The sequence below is a fragment of the Condylura cristata genome, unplaced genomic scaffold (assembly GCF_000260355.1).
Source record: "Condylura cristata isolate star-nosed mole 26May11 unplaced genomic scaffold, ConCri1.0 scaffold00005, whole genome shotgun sequence".
NCBI classification, from domain to species: Eukaryota; Metazoa; Chordata; class Mammalia; order Eulipotyphla; family Talpidae; genus Condylura; species Condylura cristata.
The window spans coordinates 27,082,338-27,099,533 of NW_004567106.1; the positions used below are offsets into that span (position 1 = coordinate 27,082,338).

Here is a 17,196-nt window from a genome sequence, read left to right on the forward strand (position 1 = left end):
ATATATATATAGTTTGACTTTCTATAAGAAAGATTAGTATGTAGCATTTCCCAAAATTATTTGTCAATGGATTGTTTTTTTCCTAGAATATTTTATGAAGCTGGTGCTCACTCCCAGGACATATTTTGCAAAACCCAACTGGACAAATAACTCTGGGGGAAAGTATTAAGATAATGAATGGTTAAGAACAGAGGTTCTAAAATTCTCAAAGAACACAAAGCCACTCACTTACTCATTAAATAAATTTACACTGATATTTAAAACAAACGAAGGAACATCATCAGTTGAGTGAGACAAAACAAGCAACACACTAGTTAGCAGAAACTTAAGTGCCAAAATCCTATAAATTTCAGTCATTATAGTAAAAATTTTCCTGAAATATGTACCTTTTGACTTCTCAAACAATTATTTTAAACATTTTCTTGATAATATAGCAGTATGAACTTGAATATTATATTTGTATTTTTATAATAACATATTGATGCCCTCAGGACTTTAAGGTGTTTGACCCTCTATTAAGTTTCCCTCAGCTTCTATTTCACACTTTAACCTTGCCTATATCATGCTGTTCAAGTTTTTTATCTATAGAACTGAAGGATGCCAGGAGGAACTGGATAATGAAATCAATTAAGTCAGTAACTTAATTTTACACAATTCTAATTTGGTAGGTTCAAGGTAAAAAACAGTTGGCTCTCATGTCTTAGAAAACAAAACTCATAAGGTTAATGATAACTAATTCCTTCTACTTTTAGGTTTATTAAAAGTTAGTGAAAGGCTTTTAAGTGCCAAAAAGACAACTCACATTTACTGAACTTCTTTTCTTGCCAGGAATTTAAGATAGCCTATCTTGTATATACCTTGTAACAATTTTGAGATAAGGTATTTATTATTACCCCCTGCCAAAAAAAAACAGATTGGAAAAGAACCTTTAAAAAAACAACTTTCTCATCGTCACATAACCAATAGGGGGTAAAAAAAAAACAAAAACAAAAACAGCCCTAGTGTAAGTGTGACTTTAAAGTCTTGATTTTTCAACCATTTCACATTGTTTCCTAAAACGGTGCTTCTAAAATATATTTCATGTTAAAATCATCTTGGATGACTGTAAAAATACAGAAACTTAAGGGATGCATGCACATTTTTGTTCTCTGCAGCATTATATATAATACCTAAGTTATAGAAACAACCGCAGTGTCCAAAGACAGACACATGAATGAGGAATATGTGGTAAAAACAAAGAATCAGACAAAGCCAAATCTGTAACTAAACTTAGAAATCTGACTATAGAACTGAGGCTACTAGAGCGGCAGGAAAAGCAAAATGGGGAGGGGGCAGAATGGGCTATGGTAGAGGATTATGGGTACCTTGTTGTGGGTATGATGTCATAACACTTACCTGAAGAGGTATGTTCATATTCTTCTAAAAATGAATATGATCATAAAGTGTTGTGAACCTATATTATCTCAATAATACACAGTCCAAAAAAATTTATAATCATTAAACAGTCCTTATGTTCATGAAATCAACTGTGAAGGAGTATGCAGAAACTTGCTATAGAGGAATGTCTGAGGGTGGTTTCAGGAAATCAAAATTTTAGCAAGTACCCCAGGTAATTTTGATGCACACTAGTGTATGAAAAAGAAATACTTTTCTAGAACATGCAAATTCTGAAGTCACAGCATACAAAATAAAACATTATCCCACATTTCCTCCTGTAATTTGGGTCAAGCCTTCTCAGCATGCCATGTGGGCTTCTCCACTGCTGCCAATTAAATATCCACGATGGGCTACGTTTTAAATCCTGCTCTTTACTTGCTTTACAGCTCTTGCTAGACAATCTCACCCAAAACCAACCACCAAATTCCTGTCAATATGCTTGGTGCTCATAATTCTCTATTTTTAGTCCAGCTTCAGAATTATATGCCCAAATCTTCATCTGTTCACTATGCATGTTTTATCTCGAGTGTCCCATAGGCATGATGAATATAGCATGTCCACAGGGAGGTCATCTTGTCCTACTCCCCCAACACCTGTGCTTTGTCCCCCACTTGATTGAATGGGCACCTCCATTAACTCATGTCCCAGGCCAGAAAGCTGAGCATCATTCTTTAGTTCTCCCTTTCCTTCACCAATTGTCTCCGTGTTCTCAACTCCACCACCACCACCTACCAAAATCCAGTCTTTCTTGGTTTTTCTAGTAAATGTGGTGACTTTTCCCTTCTACATTGGCTCTCAGATAATATACCAAAACACCGCAACTCTCCTTTTTTTAAACATAGAGTACATATAGTAACTAAATAATTCCAAGTCCTCTAGCAATCCTATAAGCTGTGTGCATTTGTTACCTGAGGATACCCAACATCCAAGTATTTTTGCTGTTTTAGTCCTGAGCTTGTTGGAGGGCAGAACTGAGCTTACAACCACAAAAGCTAAAAGGAAAAGGACTCTTCCTATCCCAGATCAGGCAAGCAGATGCTCCAGCTTGGGATCTAAACTGAACCAACTGAAGAATCAGGAGGCCAGTCCACAATTCATCCTCATGGTAGCGCCAGCACGGTGTCCAGTTAGACCATCCTGAGGCATGAATCTGGCTGATGGTCTAGCTACCTTCCCTGGGCCTGTGGTTCTGTCTGATTATTAAGTCATTGTTTAGACTTCCCATTAGTTCTGTCTGAATGCCCCAATCATCCAAATCATTTCCTTTTCTATATAAAGTTGATTTCTGTTGTCTATACCAAGAATGTTAATTTGTTGCCAGAAAGAAAAAGAAAAATACTGGATGGTTTTCTTATAGGAGGAATGTAGGGGATTCAATAAGGGATAAGGAGAAGTAATTATAACAAAGTAAAAACCAAAGCCAACAGGCAACTATAAACCAGAGACATTCTTGGGGGGAGGAAATTGGATCAACAGAGCTGGGAAGAGCACAAAGAACTATGGGGATGGTCCACAGGTGAATTTGTGGTGGAATTTCTTGGGGACCATGCACAAGATGATAAAATATACATTGTATGAAAATGAAGAATGATCCAAAAACCATATAAAATTTTAAAACACAAATAAATATAAATAAAGGCATGTCAGAGATTTTTTTTTAATGCTAATTTGGTACAAGTTGCTACCAAACAGAAAGATATGCAGTGTTTGAAAATGTTTAATATTGTCTGTCATTTCTATTTAAGATTCTCTCCCCCTCAGTAAATAATTCATGCTACCTCTGTAAGTATTAATATTCATTAGCTGGGGAAGTGATAATATGGTCTGCAAATACTAAACTTTTCTTTACTCTATCAAATTGACCAGTCAATTGTTCCAGGTTGTCAGTTTTATATACACCAATATTTCCCATTTATTTCCACAGCTCCCAGAAATATAGCCATGTTTGAGTCATTCTCTGATGTTTGAGTTATTCTGTGAGGAAATATCAAATTATTACTACTTTAAATGAAAAACAGCACATACTTCATGTATTTGTTACTGCAGGGCCCTAAATGACTGTGTCATAAACGCCAGCATTATTTGAGTCCAAAGGGAAACACATAATAAGAATTAAAAGTTGGGCTCAGATAGTCTGGTGGCAAGAAATTTTAGATATTCCCCAAACTATTTTTCCTTAAATATACATTGCAAACATAAAAATCAAGTGTTTTTTATTTTTTGTTACATATTCCAACATGACTAAAAAAACAAGGCAGTATGACGAGCATAGAAATGGAGAATAAATTACAAGCATATTTGTAGAATGGAAATTTAATGTCCTGTTTCTTCTTTGGGGCTAAACTTACTGTTTTCTTCTACAACTGAAATTCAGGTAATAACTACAATATGGTCTATTCGACCTTCAGAGCACATAGCTATTGTTAAGATAAACATTGCACAGAAGATTTCTTACTATCCCATATATATTATCCTTTGAGATCATCCTGCAACTGGATCAGGAGAAAAGTAAGTTTTTAATGGCTCTTTACTGTTATTAAACAACAGAACTTCCAAGTACACTCTTTAATAGTATTTAAAATATTAAAAAAGAACTATGATGCTATTTCAACATCAGAAGCTCACTAAATAGTTTTCATCCAAACTGAAGAGTTATGTATCCCTGTCCATGGAGAAGTTGCAAGGAATGTGAGAGAAAAGAGAGTCAATTTTAATAAAAACTTTATTTCCCTTGCTAACCTGAACATTTTGTTATATTAACTTATCTGTGCTAAGCCCAATTTCTACTGACTTTTATTATATATGGAAAAGATATTATAGTGAAAATATTACAACCACATGCACTAAATAACTTTTAATACTCGTTTAGAAAGACTTGTTAGCACCCAGGTTTCCTGCAGTTGTCACATACAATGGCACTAGGGTGGCATAGGTTATAGGGGGTGGGCTGCAAAAACCTGTAAGTGGAAAGTTGAACGATACTGCAAACACCCTCCTCCACCAAAAGTGCAAAGGGATAAAGTTCAGAATGTTAATTCAAGATCATATGGAGGTTAAACAGAAAAAGAAAAACCTTGAGTATAAAACAGCTTCTGAAATGGGCAATCACTTCAGTCATGTTGGAGGGGTGATAGCAACCAATTTGTGGAAAAAGCATGGCTCTGGAGTCAGAGAGGTCTGCATTAAATCCTGGCCCTGCCTCTCAACAGCCCTTTGATGATCTCTCTTGCCTACGCTGTTTCAACATCCTCCTAAATGATCCTGTTGACCTAGTCTCTATCCATTCCAATTCATCTTAGACAATATTATTACCACAGTAACTACCTAAAAACTGAATCCGATCAAAAAGCTGTAACTTTAATGGCCATATTAGGATAAAATCTTTAGCAAGAGCCTTGGTCTCATAAGACTTTTATCACTCTGATCGTAATTCACTTCTTTAGCCTGATGTGCACCCTTCTCTCTCTCAAGAATGTTTGACTTGATTCCAACTTTGATGTCCTCAAGGCATTTTCACAATTCAGAATCCCTAAATGTCCACTATTCCCTTTTTCATTGACAGATTCCTACTCATTTTTTTATTTGAACCTATAATTTTATTTCAGCTTTAAAAACTTTTCTTTATTGAGATAATGTTGATCTACAATATTGTATATAATTTAAGGTAAGTATAGATTCACACCTTGTCAGATGTATTTCACCTCCAAGGCATCCATCTCCAAGACACCCATAATCCACTATCATAGTCCACTGTACCTCCTCCCTCCTCTTCCTTTTCCCTCCCACCTGTAGCTTTAATTCTGCAATTATGTTTCAAAGGGTTTTTTGTTGTTGTTTATTTTTGTCTATACCTTTATTACTTTATGTCCCACATATGAGTGAAATCATCCTGTATTTGTCTTTCTCCTTTTGACTTATTTCCTTGGCCTAATTCCCTCCAATTCTATCCACATTATCAGGAATTTAGTGTTTCACTATGAATATGCAGTGCTTCTTAATCCACTCATCTGTCCTTAGATACTTAAGTTTTAGCTTGTCTATTGTAAATAGCATAGCAATGATGAAAAACTCCTCTTCATTCTTTATGGCCCAATGAGGGGTCCTTTCCACTTGGAGTTTTTCCTAAATCCCCTAGGAAATTGTGGTCCAAAGATATTCTAAGTGATGTTCTAGTCTGCATTGAAATTATCAGTTTACCTGCCCAGCCACTACCTAGGATTCCCTGACTTCCTCTTTTTGATATATTCAACTCAAACTGCGGTACCTCTAAGGCGTGATTATTTCTGTATCCCCAGTGCCTAATATCCACCAAGTATCCAATAAATGTTTATCAAATAAAAAAGTGAATAAATGAGTGAGTGTATGAAAGATTGCCTTAATCATTCAGTCTGAGCAACTCAGACTTAAGATGTTTGATGAATGAGATTTGTGACAATGAAAGGAAGAGGAAGGAGATAAAAGGATGGATATGATTTCATAAAGCAATAAAATATGTACTCTCTCTCTATATATATTACTTAAGGACCCCAAATGGCCATGAATAATAAATACACATAATATTTATGGGTACAAAGGTAAGTGCATTATTTACCCTAGAGACTAAAACTACTCTTTCTAAGCCATTACTATCTTGATGGGTCAATATGTTTTTTGGCATACACAATAAGGTAGAAAATGTGACCTATGTATCTGTCAAATAGTAACAAAGTACAATTTAACCTAGTAAGTGGTATCAACTCCTTCTGTGCCTCTATAATCCATTTATCTAAATCCTACTTAGTTGAAGAATTATAGTTCTCATCTATCTAAATAGCTCTTTCCAAAGTTTAGGTAAATGGCTCACACATACTGTACAAATAAGGCATCTGATTTCATAAAGAAAATGAAATTTTCATTTAACACCTACATTATCCTTAAGAAAAACACAAAGGAAGGAAATTAAGATTATGCCAAACAAGCAATTAAAAATTGTCTGATAAGACCAACCCCCTAAGAATTCCAAAAAGGAAAAGAACTGGCTGAGAATTCTACAGGAAACAGGCAAAAGAGAAAAAATAAATAAAACAAGGGAAAAAAAACACTAAAAATAGATCTAAAATCTCAAAGGATACAGGAGGCATCACAGTAAGAGACAAGGAAGAATTTAAGGAAATACAAACCAGATTTTCAAATATCCATAACAAAAGAGAATGCTACAATAGCAATTTTTAAAGAGCACAGATAGGTTATGAATCAAAGTAGTTAAATACAGTATAAAAAGATGTTATGACCATAAAAGTTCATCAAATGATAGAAATGGGAATTTAACTAATATAAAGAAAAACTAAGTAGAATTTATTCACAGAACATTAGCTTTTGAAATAAATGCAAATACTCCTTAGGTTTTGGGAAAATTCTTTTTGCTTTCTGACCTACCAGTTAGTGCATATCATTTACAATTAGGAATGGAGAAAAGACATTGACCCTTTCTTTATCACTCTTAAAAGAAATTAGAAATGAGAAGACTGCTTAAGTCAAGTCAAAAGATGATGTCAAATGAAACAAATATCAAAAAAAAAAAACACTGATAGGAAACAGTGAAATAAAAAGATTATTGTTTATAAAAACAGTTGATAGTGATATTGAACTTTTATGTCTTGTTTCTCCTCTAAGTGTCCCTGCTAGGGATGAAAGTTAACTTATTTCTATAGAACCCACACTATGAGAGTTTTGATCTATTTTTCCTAGGAAAAAGCAAAAATAGAAACCCTATGTTTTTTAAATTTCAGTCTTTTCTGACTTTATTTTTTCATATAATGAACTTAAAATTATATGAACTATAACGAGTAGATTTATTAATTAGCAAGTAAAATTACAAAATGTATATTATTATTTGAAAACTAATAATCAGAGCAAAGAGCACAGACTCTAGCCATATTGCCCAGATTCAAATCCCCAGTGTCCACTACCAACCCTGGAACTTGGGACTTGTTGAAAAGCTTAGCTCTCTGTCCTCACTTTCCTATAGTAAAATGAATGGGGCTAATGATAGTACCAACCTCAGAATTGTAGTGAGTTAGATGAGTTTATGTAACTTAAAGGCTTAGAGGTAACTATGGTGCTTAGAACAGTAACCTTTAGTAGGAATTTATTGCTATTACTTAAATCTGTAAAAGAAGCTCAGAGAGGTGTTGCATATATTTAAGTTCATCTAAAATTTGCTTTTAAAATACTTGGAAAAAGGTATCTTTCCTTCCTTTCAGAATGCTCACAATCCTAATGGACTTAACCTTTCTGGAAATTTTACAACTATAGCCTGGATGATAAATATTTCTGAAGGTGAGAGGCCACAGAAATGAAAGTTATTTTACTTTTTTAATTCAAAGAAACACAATTATATTAACTTTTAGGGTATTCTGGAATTCAGCGCATTTGCCAAATAAGGAAATAATTATAGCTGAGGACAATAATAATCAAAATTCTCACTTATTTCTTTTACTTTGTCTTCCGTTTACCCTGTACCAATATTAAGGGGATGTGGAAATGAACCCACCCCCCCCCAGCCCTCATGCAAAAGTAGTTAATATAATGGAATAACAATACTACCTTTGTCACTTCCATAATAATAGAACACTGTTTTACTGAGCGCACACCACCGTTTCTGCCATTCAAATCCCAGAAAGCTGTGATCTACAAAAAAAAAAAGGTGGGGAGAGGACAATTTATATATTAATAAATATCACAGATGTCATGGTAAGGCCATTTCTTTATTCTAAAAGGAAAAGTTAGTTAATATGATCTCTAAACTCTAAAAGTCTATGACAGATTGTTATCTTTCTTTCCAAGAGACAAAAAAAGAACAAAAAAATAGAACAGATAAAATACAATGCTAAAAGAAAGAATGTGAAGAAGAGATGAGGCTGCTACATTTATGGGCTCAACTACATGGCTAAAAGACTTTCCTGACAGGACAGCCAAAAAGGTACTGATGACAGAGTCTTGAGATAATTGCTTCATTTTCTCATCTGTTATAAAAACAGGGGAGGAGCTGACCTAGATGATTTCTATTATATCTTTCAGCCTTGAGATTCAGCTAAGAAAGCTACGAAAAGCAAACAGAATATAAATAGAAAGGCCCAAAGGGACTGTCTGTGAGATAAGTAGAATGCTAATAAGTAGAAAAGATTTTGCTTTCCATTTCCCATATCACAGCACCACCTCCATATTTCATTGTCCTTAAACACTGGTGTTGAAAAAGTAAGACCATATGGTCAACTCCCAATTATCATAGCCAATGGAGGGGAACAATGAATGAAAAAATAGAAAATGGCAGACAATATGCTAGGCTCAACCTGCATCAGGGGCAAGCCAACCTAACCTGATGCTCAGCTAGGTGGGATAATGGTGAAAAACCCCACCCTGGAAAATAGTCATGGCTCATGTCTTACAAGGGGCAGGAACAACTCCTGGATCATTTACAAATAACTGAGATTGTTAATTAAAGACTGAACCAAATGTTTTGTTATTAAAAAATATTTAGCAGTAAAGGTATATTTTGTGATTTGCACAAAGTCATCCAGATTTTCTTAAAAGTCTTAAAATTCTTTGATTATCTAAAAAGAACACTGGCTCTGCATGTGTACACTAAACATGTTGTATGTAATGATAAAACCACTTTTAGATTTTTTTCCTTAGGAGCTTATGGCTTACCTTTTCTGCGTTTTTCAAGGTAGCCTGCCTTTAAGACAAAAGAAAGGTCCTGTGCTGCAACTGGAGGAAACTGGTTTCCTGTGGCAGAAGAAAAAACAAACAAAACAGTGAGTAACCCATTTTTAGAAAACAAATGCCAGATCTCAATTAGTTCACTGTACTTTTTATTACCCAAGTCACGCAAACACAAGTCCATTAGATTTGTTTCAAATCCATTCCACAGACAAGTCTCTATCCTCCTCTCTACATCTCAAGTACAACAAAAAGTTCTGTATTCCTATATCTTAATGTAGAACACTTCCAAAATAAAGCAGTATTATGTAAACATATGAGCTCTAAGATACAATACTTTTCATCAACATTCTATAAGGACTGAGAAGTTATTGTAAATAAATGCAACAAATCTGAAAAGAATTCAGAAATTTCAAATAAATTATATAAACTTCTTTACATTTATACTGAATTAACTCTTCAAGGTTTTCAATGTATATTAATTTTTACCTACTTATTTCTGTTCCAAGTAAAGCATAAAATTATTTTCCTGCAATATCAACTGTAAAATTTCTCTGAGTCTGGAAAGTATTTGTTTCCCAATTATACTAGCTGGGAAACCTTACAGGAATTCAACTGAATGAGTATGCTGTGTTCTTCTAGGGTAGTTGAGATAGATGCTTTGTATACATCTGATAAAACTATCATGAACAAATATTAGGTACCTACAAAATCTTTATAGAGTAAGCTAAAAGTTAAACTAATTAGCAATTACATATTAATTGTCAAGAATAGTGTTTCTACAACTGTTCAATATTTTTATGTTTCATTAGAAATACATTAATAGCTATCTTTAGTATTCTGCTATCTTCAGTATTCTAACAAGTGAAAACAATCTGATGTAAGTTTCCATGGAATCCACACAACAGAAAAATTCAATATAGTTTCAAAAAGCATTTTCATAGGAATTTTATTATATATAAATTCATCACAGAAATGCCAACTGGGCTTTTTAAAAAACAAATTCATCACAGAAATGCCAACATGAGGATCTTAGTAGTTATGAAAATATAGATATTTTTCCTTAATAAAACTTAGAACCAAAGCATTAATTTTAGTTCTCTGTTAGATTAATTTTACTAAGTAAACACATAACAATATAATTACAATACTGAAATGGATATGAAATTTTAGAGAAAGTATAAATATTTGAATAATCCAATAAACATTTTTTCATAATAAAGTTGGCCCACACAAAAGTAGTAATTTACTTAATATTATGTTTATAAAATAAAAATCACACAAATATTATCTATATGTACAAACTCTACAATTATTAAATTATAGAGTATGACTATATGACTTGTTTTAAAAAGAGATGACATACACTATGCTATTACCTGAGGTTATGCAGACAAAATTAAGCATAAATGTATTATCACACATAAATATGAAATTCTAGCTAATGTAAAGTCATTTAGGAATTTTTTTCTTTTTAAATAAGATCCCTACTAATAAAATATCTATTTCTCCAACTAAGTAAGACCATACTTTTATTTCTGTGGAAGTCTATTGGTGCTCAGGTTTTTATATCACTGCCACAGAGAGCTCTTAAATCAACCACACAAAATCTCTTTGCCAGACATAGCGTATAGATTACATTTCAGAATGAGAATGAAAACATATTGTATATTTTAATATAATTACTAATACCATGAAGAAAATCACAAGTAGTTTTTCCATAGTATAAAGTATAAAATAAAAAATACTCACTACAAATATCCCATAAGTAATTTTGTATATTTAAGATGATGGAAATAAACACTTAAACACCATAGGATTAAAATACAGATGGAAGAGGCAACTTTTCAATCTTAAGGTCGGATGTGCTGGATATGGAGAGGCATAAATTACTTTCATGCTTAGATAAGGCTCGCTGCGAAATAGTTCCATGACCCTCTCACTTCACTAAAACATAATTAATGTTCTTTACATGTAATAAAAATGCTCTAAATCTTAAGAAGAAACTTTTAAATTACTCTGAAGAAAGATGGATACTTTATCAACTTTAAAATGGGTATCATTCAACACTGAAATCTTACTAGTTAAAAAAAGTGGCAAGAAAGGAGGAATACACACAAATCCTAAAGCTACTGCTTTAAGAAAAATACAGATTGTTTTCACTTGATGATAAATCACAAGATCTGATGTCATAATCAGCATTTATGCTGAATTCTAAATCCTATTACTATTACTATTATTAAATCCTTTATTTCATATCTAGAAGAAAAAAACAAGTTTTTGGTGAAATTCCTAGTTTTTTCTGTCTTCTTTGTTATCTGTCCAATCTTCAGGATTTAATAGACATTTTTGAATTTTTTAAAAAACAAAAAGCATTTTAGTTGTATTCCCTTTAGATACTTTAAACTTTATATTCTTAGAACAACCATTTCATGTATATAACATAATAAATCAAATATTTTTAATGACATAAAATTAAAAATTTGTTCTATAATAAAATAGTAGTAATGCTTTAGAAAAACACATGCAGTCTTGCAAAAGTTAGACCTCAAATTACTGTACCTACAAAAATCAACAGTATGTCACCATTTAAAAATATTCAGATTAATTCAAATAAATAAGAGTATACAAATGCAGGTTTAATGATATACTTGATGAAAATGAAGACTAATATAAACCTAACTGCAGGGAAACAAAGAGCTGCCAAACATTTATCAAAAACCACAATTGCATTGTCTCACCATGGGAAATTATTAGACACAGACAAATTATATAACATTCCAACAAATTCACACTATCAGCTGTTTCATTATCAAAATTCACATTCTCATCCCCAAAATAGGTTTAATACTTACCCAAGTAGTAGGCATTCATAAACACTAGCTTTTATTAATTATGATTAAATGTTATATGTTCATATAATTATTCATTCAAATGAATAGATTCCAATATAAAAGTAAGACTAATGTGACTTAGAGATTTTTAATCAGAAAGATGGAATAAAAACATGACTGGGTATCCATAAAGTTAAGCTGCATTGTAGTTAGTGTTGATGATAATGTAGTTTAAAAGCAATTCAAAAATTTCCTTTTGGTTAGGGGAAAGTGGCTGATGATAAAATTATATTCCAACTATGGGTAAAAAAAAATTAACCAATAAATAACCTACTTATACTGTAGATAATGACTCCATGGCCTTGCTTACATGGCCATAAGTTTCTGGTACCCTGAGGAAATAAGCCTACTAACAAGGACTAGTTTTCTTTTTATTAAATGAACATTATTCTCATGTGATAGTCTACGTTTCCTAAAGTAGTTGAAAACATTAGACATGAAAACTACCACCCTATAAGAGCAGTCTTGGAATGATTCTTCCAACCTGCAATTTAAGCATCTGAAGCATGCAGAAAGGTAAACAAGATCACAATGAATCAAATAAACAAGTTATGAAGTATTTACTATATTCCCAGCAACTCAGTGGGCAAAGACAGTAGAGGAATTCAAATTTTCTTACAGTTAGGCTGATATGTATTCATAAAGCTATTGCTTTTAAAAGGAAAGTTAAGAGTTCTACAATATGTCTTGAAATCTTTGCCTTAAAAACAAATTCTGTATGTAGTGGACATATTTCACTGGACCATGCTAATGGAATGGATTCTAGAATCTGAAAAATGGAGATTTCCAAAGGATGAAAATCAAAAATAATAGATCATAAAACTAAGTTACTGCCCAGTCCTCAGATTTTTTTTTTTAACTCAACTATTATCTTTTCCCCCTTGAACTTAAGATGAAAATAGCAGAAATTCTTTAATGTGTTTTATGTAAGAAATGCTTTCTCTTTTTGAAAATTTAACTATTAAAACAATTATTTCAAAATGGAAAATAACTCAAGTTCAAAGAAAACTATGAACTCTCTTTGGCAGGACATATCATTTAGGCATATTTCAGATGTTATGTTAGTTGGTTACAAAACCAGTTCTGGCATTAGTTAGGAAGACAACTGTTTACTATATATATATTATAGGATAGGGCAAGGTGGAAATATAAGTCTGAATCACAGAATGCTTGGAAGAAAGAACTATAACAATATGGAGGTGTTTTGAATATGATAAAAGTAAGGGCAGAGAAGAGACAGAAAAATATGAGTTGTAAGAAGAAAGAGCTACAACTAAAGGGAGAGATCTAATCATCCTTTTCCTTTTGTAACACTTTTCTCAAAAACAACCTAACTTAAGTCATCTAACTGCATTGAACTCACAATTTTGTGTAGCATTGGGATTCTTCAATATACTATTCTTGGGCATTCTTCAACACTGACCTATTTCCTAATCTACTCTTACCCACAGACACACACGTATTAAAATTATCCCAGTATGACATCCCTTTAAATTAGCATTTATTTTCCTAAGATTTGTTGTAAGACATTATCCTTCCCAAGAGCAACTCAAGTAAAGAGGATTTATTTTTTAAACTCTATATACATTCAAACTACTAACTTCTGGGGTTGACTTTTTATTCAGTTTCCTTTTTACCTACTTGATCCTTCACAAGGGACTATGAATAGATGTCAAGGGATGTGAGTGATACAGAGACAGTTTCAAAAAGGACATCTGTTTTTCATTATCCATTTTATTTTTTGATATTCAACTCTGCTGGCCAATTTTAAATGTTAAGACTTGTAAGAATGCTAAATCCTCATTTTTACTATTTTATCACTAATAAATTATTACAGTATAATGGACTAACACTGTATTAGTATGTTCAGTTTTATGGTTGTTGAATCTAGACTTTGTACAAAACTCCTGTTGGCTTGTAAGTCTTACCTTTTTCGGGTTTCAATTTACTCACTTTTTACTGACATTCTCCTTTTATCACTTGGCACTTACAGTTTTCAACATGAATAGTATGTTGAAATAATATAGTTTTTCCCTCTAACCTTTACATAACTGAAAATTATTTTTCCCTTCTATTAGAAGAGAAAATAGTCATATAAAAAAGACTATTTTTCTAATAAGAATTTTCACTCTGAGTTAGGATCTTGGTCTAGTCAATCAAATATTTTGCCTGTCACCATATGATACAACTATTTCCCTTGAGCTATCAAAATTAAGGAAAAGACCTTTAGGATCATACTAAGTGAAATAAGTCAGAAGGAAAAAGAAAAATATTGGATGGTTTCACTTTGAAGGGGAATATAGGGAACCAAACAAAAAGACAAAATTTACAAACTGACCATAGATCTAAAGCATACAATGGGGAGAGGGGGAGAGAAGGGTCAAAAAAGAGAGGAGAGAGCACAAGGGACTATGGTGATGGTTTGTGGGTGCTGTGGTAGTTGGAGAACTGTGGGAACTATACCTGTGGGGAGAAATCAGATACTGTCCGAAAACTGAGAACAATGTAAAAAAAAATTTTTTTAATTTAAAAAAAGATAAGCCTTTCAAAGATACCCTTTTTTTCTTTTAATTCATATGAACAGAACATCTCTGAGTTTAAGTCTTAAATAAAATTTTTTTTATTTTAATCTACAATATAATGTTAAATATTTTAATTTATACATTATCACTTAATAGTTGACATACTTAGTTCCATAAATCTGTCACCTTCTAGGGGTAGATAAATCTTTTTATCTCTTCTAAAATCACATGCAATAAACTTTTTTTAAATGCTTGGTCACTCTAGCATTCCTAGATTTAACAAACAGATCCATTTCTTTGCAGTAGCCCCACTTAATTATTGATTTATATTTTAAACACAAACCCAATTATTGATTTATATTTTAAACACATATAAGGTTTTAATTTTTCAAGAATACTAGCCATTTTAGTTTCTCATTTCATGCTGGTAATACCTTCTCCTACATCATTCATTTCACTGGTTATTTTATTGTCAAGGTTAACTTCTCCAGTTAGAGTTCATTTTTCTTCAGAAGCGGTCATCAGAAGTGAGGTATATTTTCAGATGTCAATATTTCATGTGTTATAGTTTTGTAGAAAGATAGAAACATGCTTTCTGTTTTGTTTCCAGTATCTTTTCGGATGATCTCCGGTATCTTAACAACCATTTCTGGCTGAAGGTTATTAGCTGTAGGTAACTCTCTATAAATGAGTTTCAGTTCCTGGAGCTATCACTAGCTCAGAATTCATTATTTCACAAGTGCAGGTAAGTTATACTTTACTTATATTAGCATTTACAACTATATTTAAATGCCAGTTTCCTTGGTTTTAGAGAATATATAATAGATAAAGAGTTGCTAACCCTTTTTTCTTACTGTTTTACAAGACTTTAAGTGCAAAAATTCACTACTATACATGTAAGCAAAACAAAAAGGTCATATCCTAATAAGGAAAAGAAACCTAAATTTCATTTGGATATAAATAAATAAATGGTGTCAGGTACAGATATCACAAGCTTAGTTTAAGATCGATAGTGACTTCACAATACATAGTATTAATTACAGAGATCTATAATGAAATCCCTATTCTCTATAATTTCTGATCCTTTGTTTACAATGTGGTATCATATTGAAGTTAATCCTCATAGAATTAATTTATTTTTAATCTAAACATGCAAGGTATTGATGTAGAAACCCCACTAAGATTACCTCAACTATTAACAGGATGAAAGTATATCAATATACCAAATTTGTCATTGAAAAATAAGGCTCAGTATGAGAAAGTGCTCTTGACAAACTAAAACCCTATTTCATAAAAGACAGGACACCCTTTACATTTTATATTTTGGTAAAGGGCACTTAAGAAAAAAAGATTTATTTATGCATCCAAGAGCTGGGGTGCAACCAGAGGTGCAGGTAGGAGTGGTGGTGAGAGAATTCACCAGTCAGAGTGGGGAGTAGAATAGGCAGATCTACTGAAATACACTGCTAAGGGGAGCAACGGGCAAGACAGGAAAGGTCTTCAGCTGTGCCTTGAGGGGTCAGCAACCTGGCCAGGGATCAAGCTGCAGATAGCTTCATAGTGCTGAGACTTAACTCTTTGGGCCACCAGGGAAGGCCCAAAGGCTACTTTTTCAGGTCACTGAATTTCCCAGCAAGAATTTAAATTAAATCTTTGTCTCCTATATAGAGTAACTTGTCAGCTGTTTTATCTTTGTTTTTTTAAGTGGCTTGAAACAACACAAATTTATTTTCTTACAGTTCTGGAGGTGAAAAGTCCAAAAGTGTCTCACTGGGCTAAGCAGGACACCACAGGGCTATCAGTCTGTCTCCTTGTCTGTCCAGCTCCCAGAGATTGACCTAATTTCATTGACTAGTGGCTCTGTTTCACCTTCCAAGTCAGCAGAGATGAGCTGAGTCAGACGGTGCTCTCTCTCTGGTTCTGATTCTCCTGCCCTCTTCAAACCCAGTTAGGGTCTTTCAGGTTTATACTGGGCTCGGCTGGAAACTCTTTAACAGCCTTATTCCACCTGCACCTTAATTACTCCTTGCCAAGAAGCAAATTTTGCATCCTGAAATATCTTTTAAAAGATTTTCATTTTGGCTTTAAAACACATATACACAATCATGGGACAAATTATGAATGAGAAAATGGGTATTTATGGGAAAAAAGGATACTCTTTATATCTTTACAGTTTTCATTAACAAAATGCATAATAACTTAATAATTGAATGTTATTTAGATTGAATCTTCAGCTCCCTCCCACGCAATTATTTTATTTTCATATAGGCTACAAAGCATCACTTTTGCAATTTTTAAATGTTATGAGTTAAGCAATAATTTAAAAATCATTTTCAGAATATGAACAAATTTCTAATTTGTTTAAATTTCTTTAAATTCACTTTTATTCATGTATTTTTCTATTTTGTATATAAAAAGGTTAGACTTTTACAATTATATCTTAAGCATCTGCAATAAGAATCATAGTTAAAATGTCTTCTTCTATACTATATAGTATAATAAAGTATATGTTGCTGTATTTGCCTTGAAGGAAAACAGATACATCAGCAATTGTCATTCTATTCTCATCTCCCAAAAGAATTTTATTATTGAGCGATGGGTAAAATAAATAAAAATATTTAGTCTGAAAATTCTCAAATATT

The 17,196-nt window shown here is 32.6% G+C and overlaps 1 protein-coding gene across 1 annotated transcript in view; it reads right to left on the bottom strand.

The window, feature by feature from the left end:
* The window catches only part of SKAP2 (src kinase associated phosphoprotein 2), a 145,795-nt gene that overhangs the window by 52,140 nt on the left and 76,459 nt on the right, over positions 1-17,196 (bottom strand). The window contains exons 5-6 of the mRNA XM_004676793.2: positions 9,127-9,204; positions 8,023-8,106 (exon numbers count right to left, since the gene is read on the bottom strand). Of these exons, the coding sequence (XP_004676850.1) occupies positions 8,023-8,106; positions 9,127-9,204 (162 nt within the window). The remainder of the gene's footprint in view (positions 1-8,022; positions 8,107-9,126; positions 9,205-17,196) is intronic.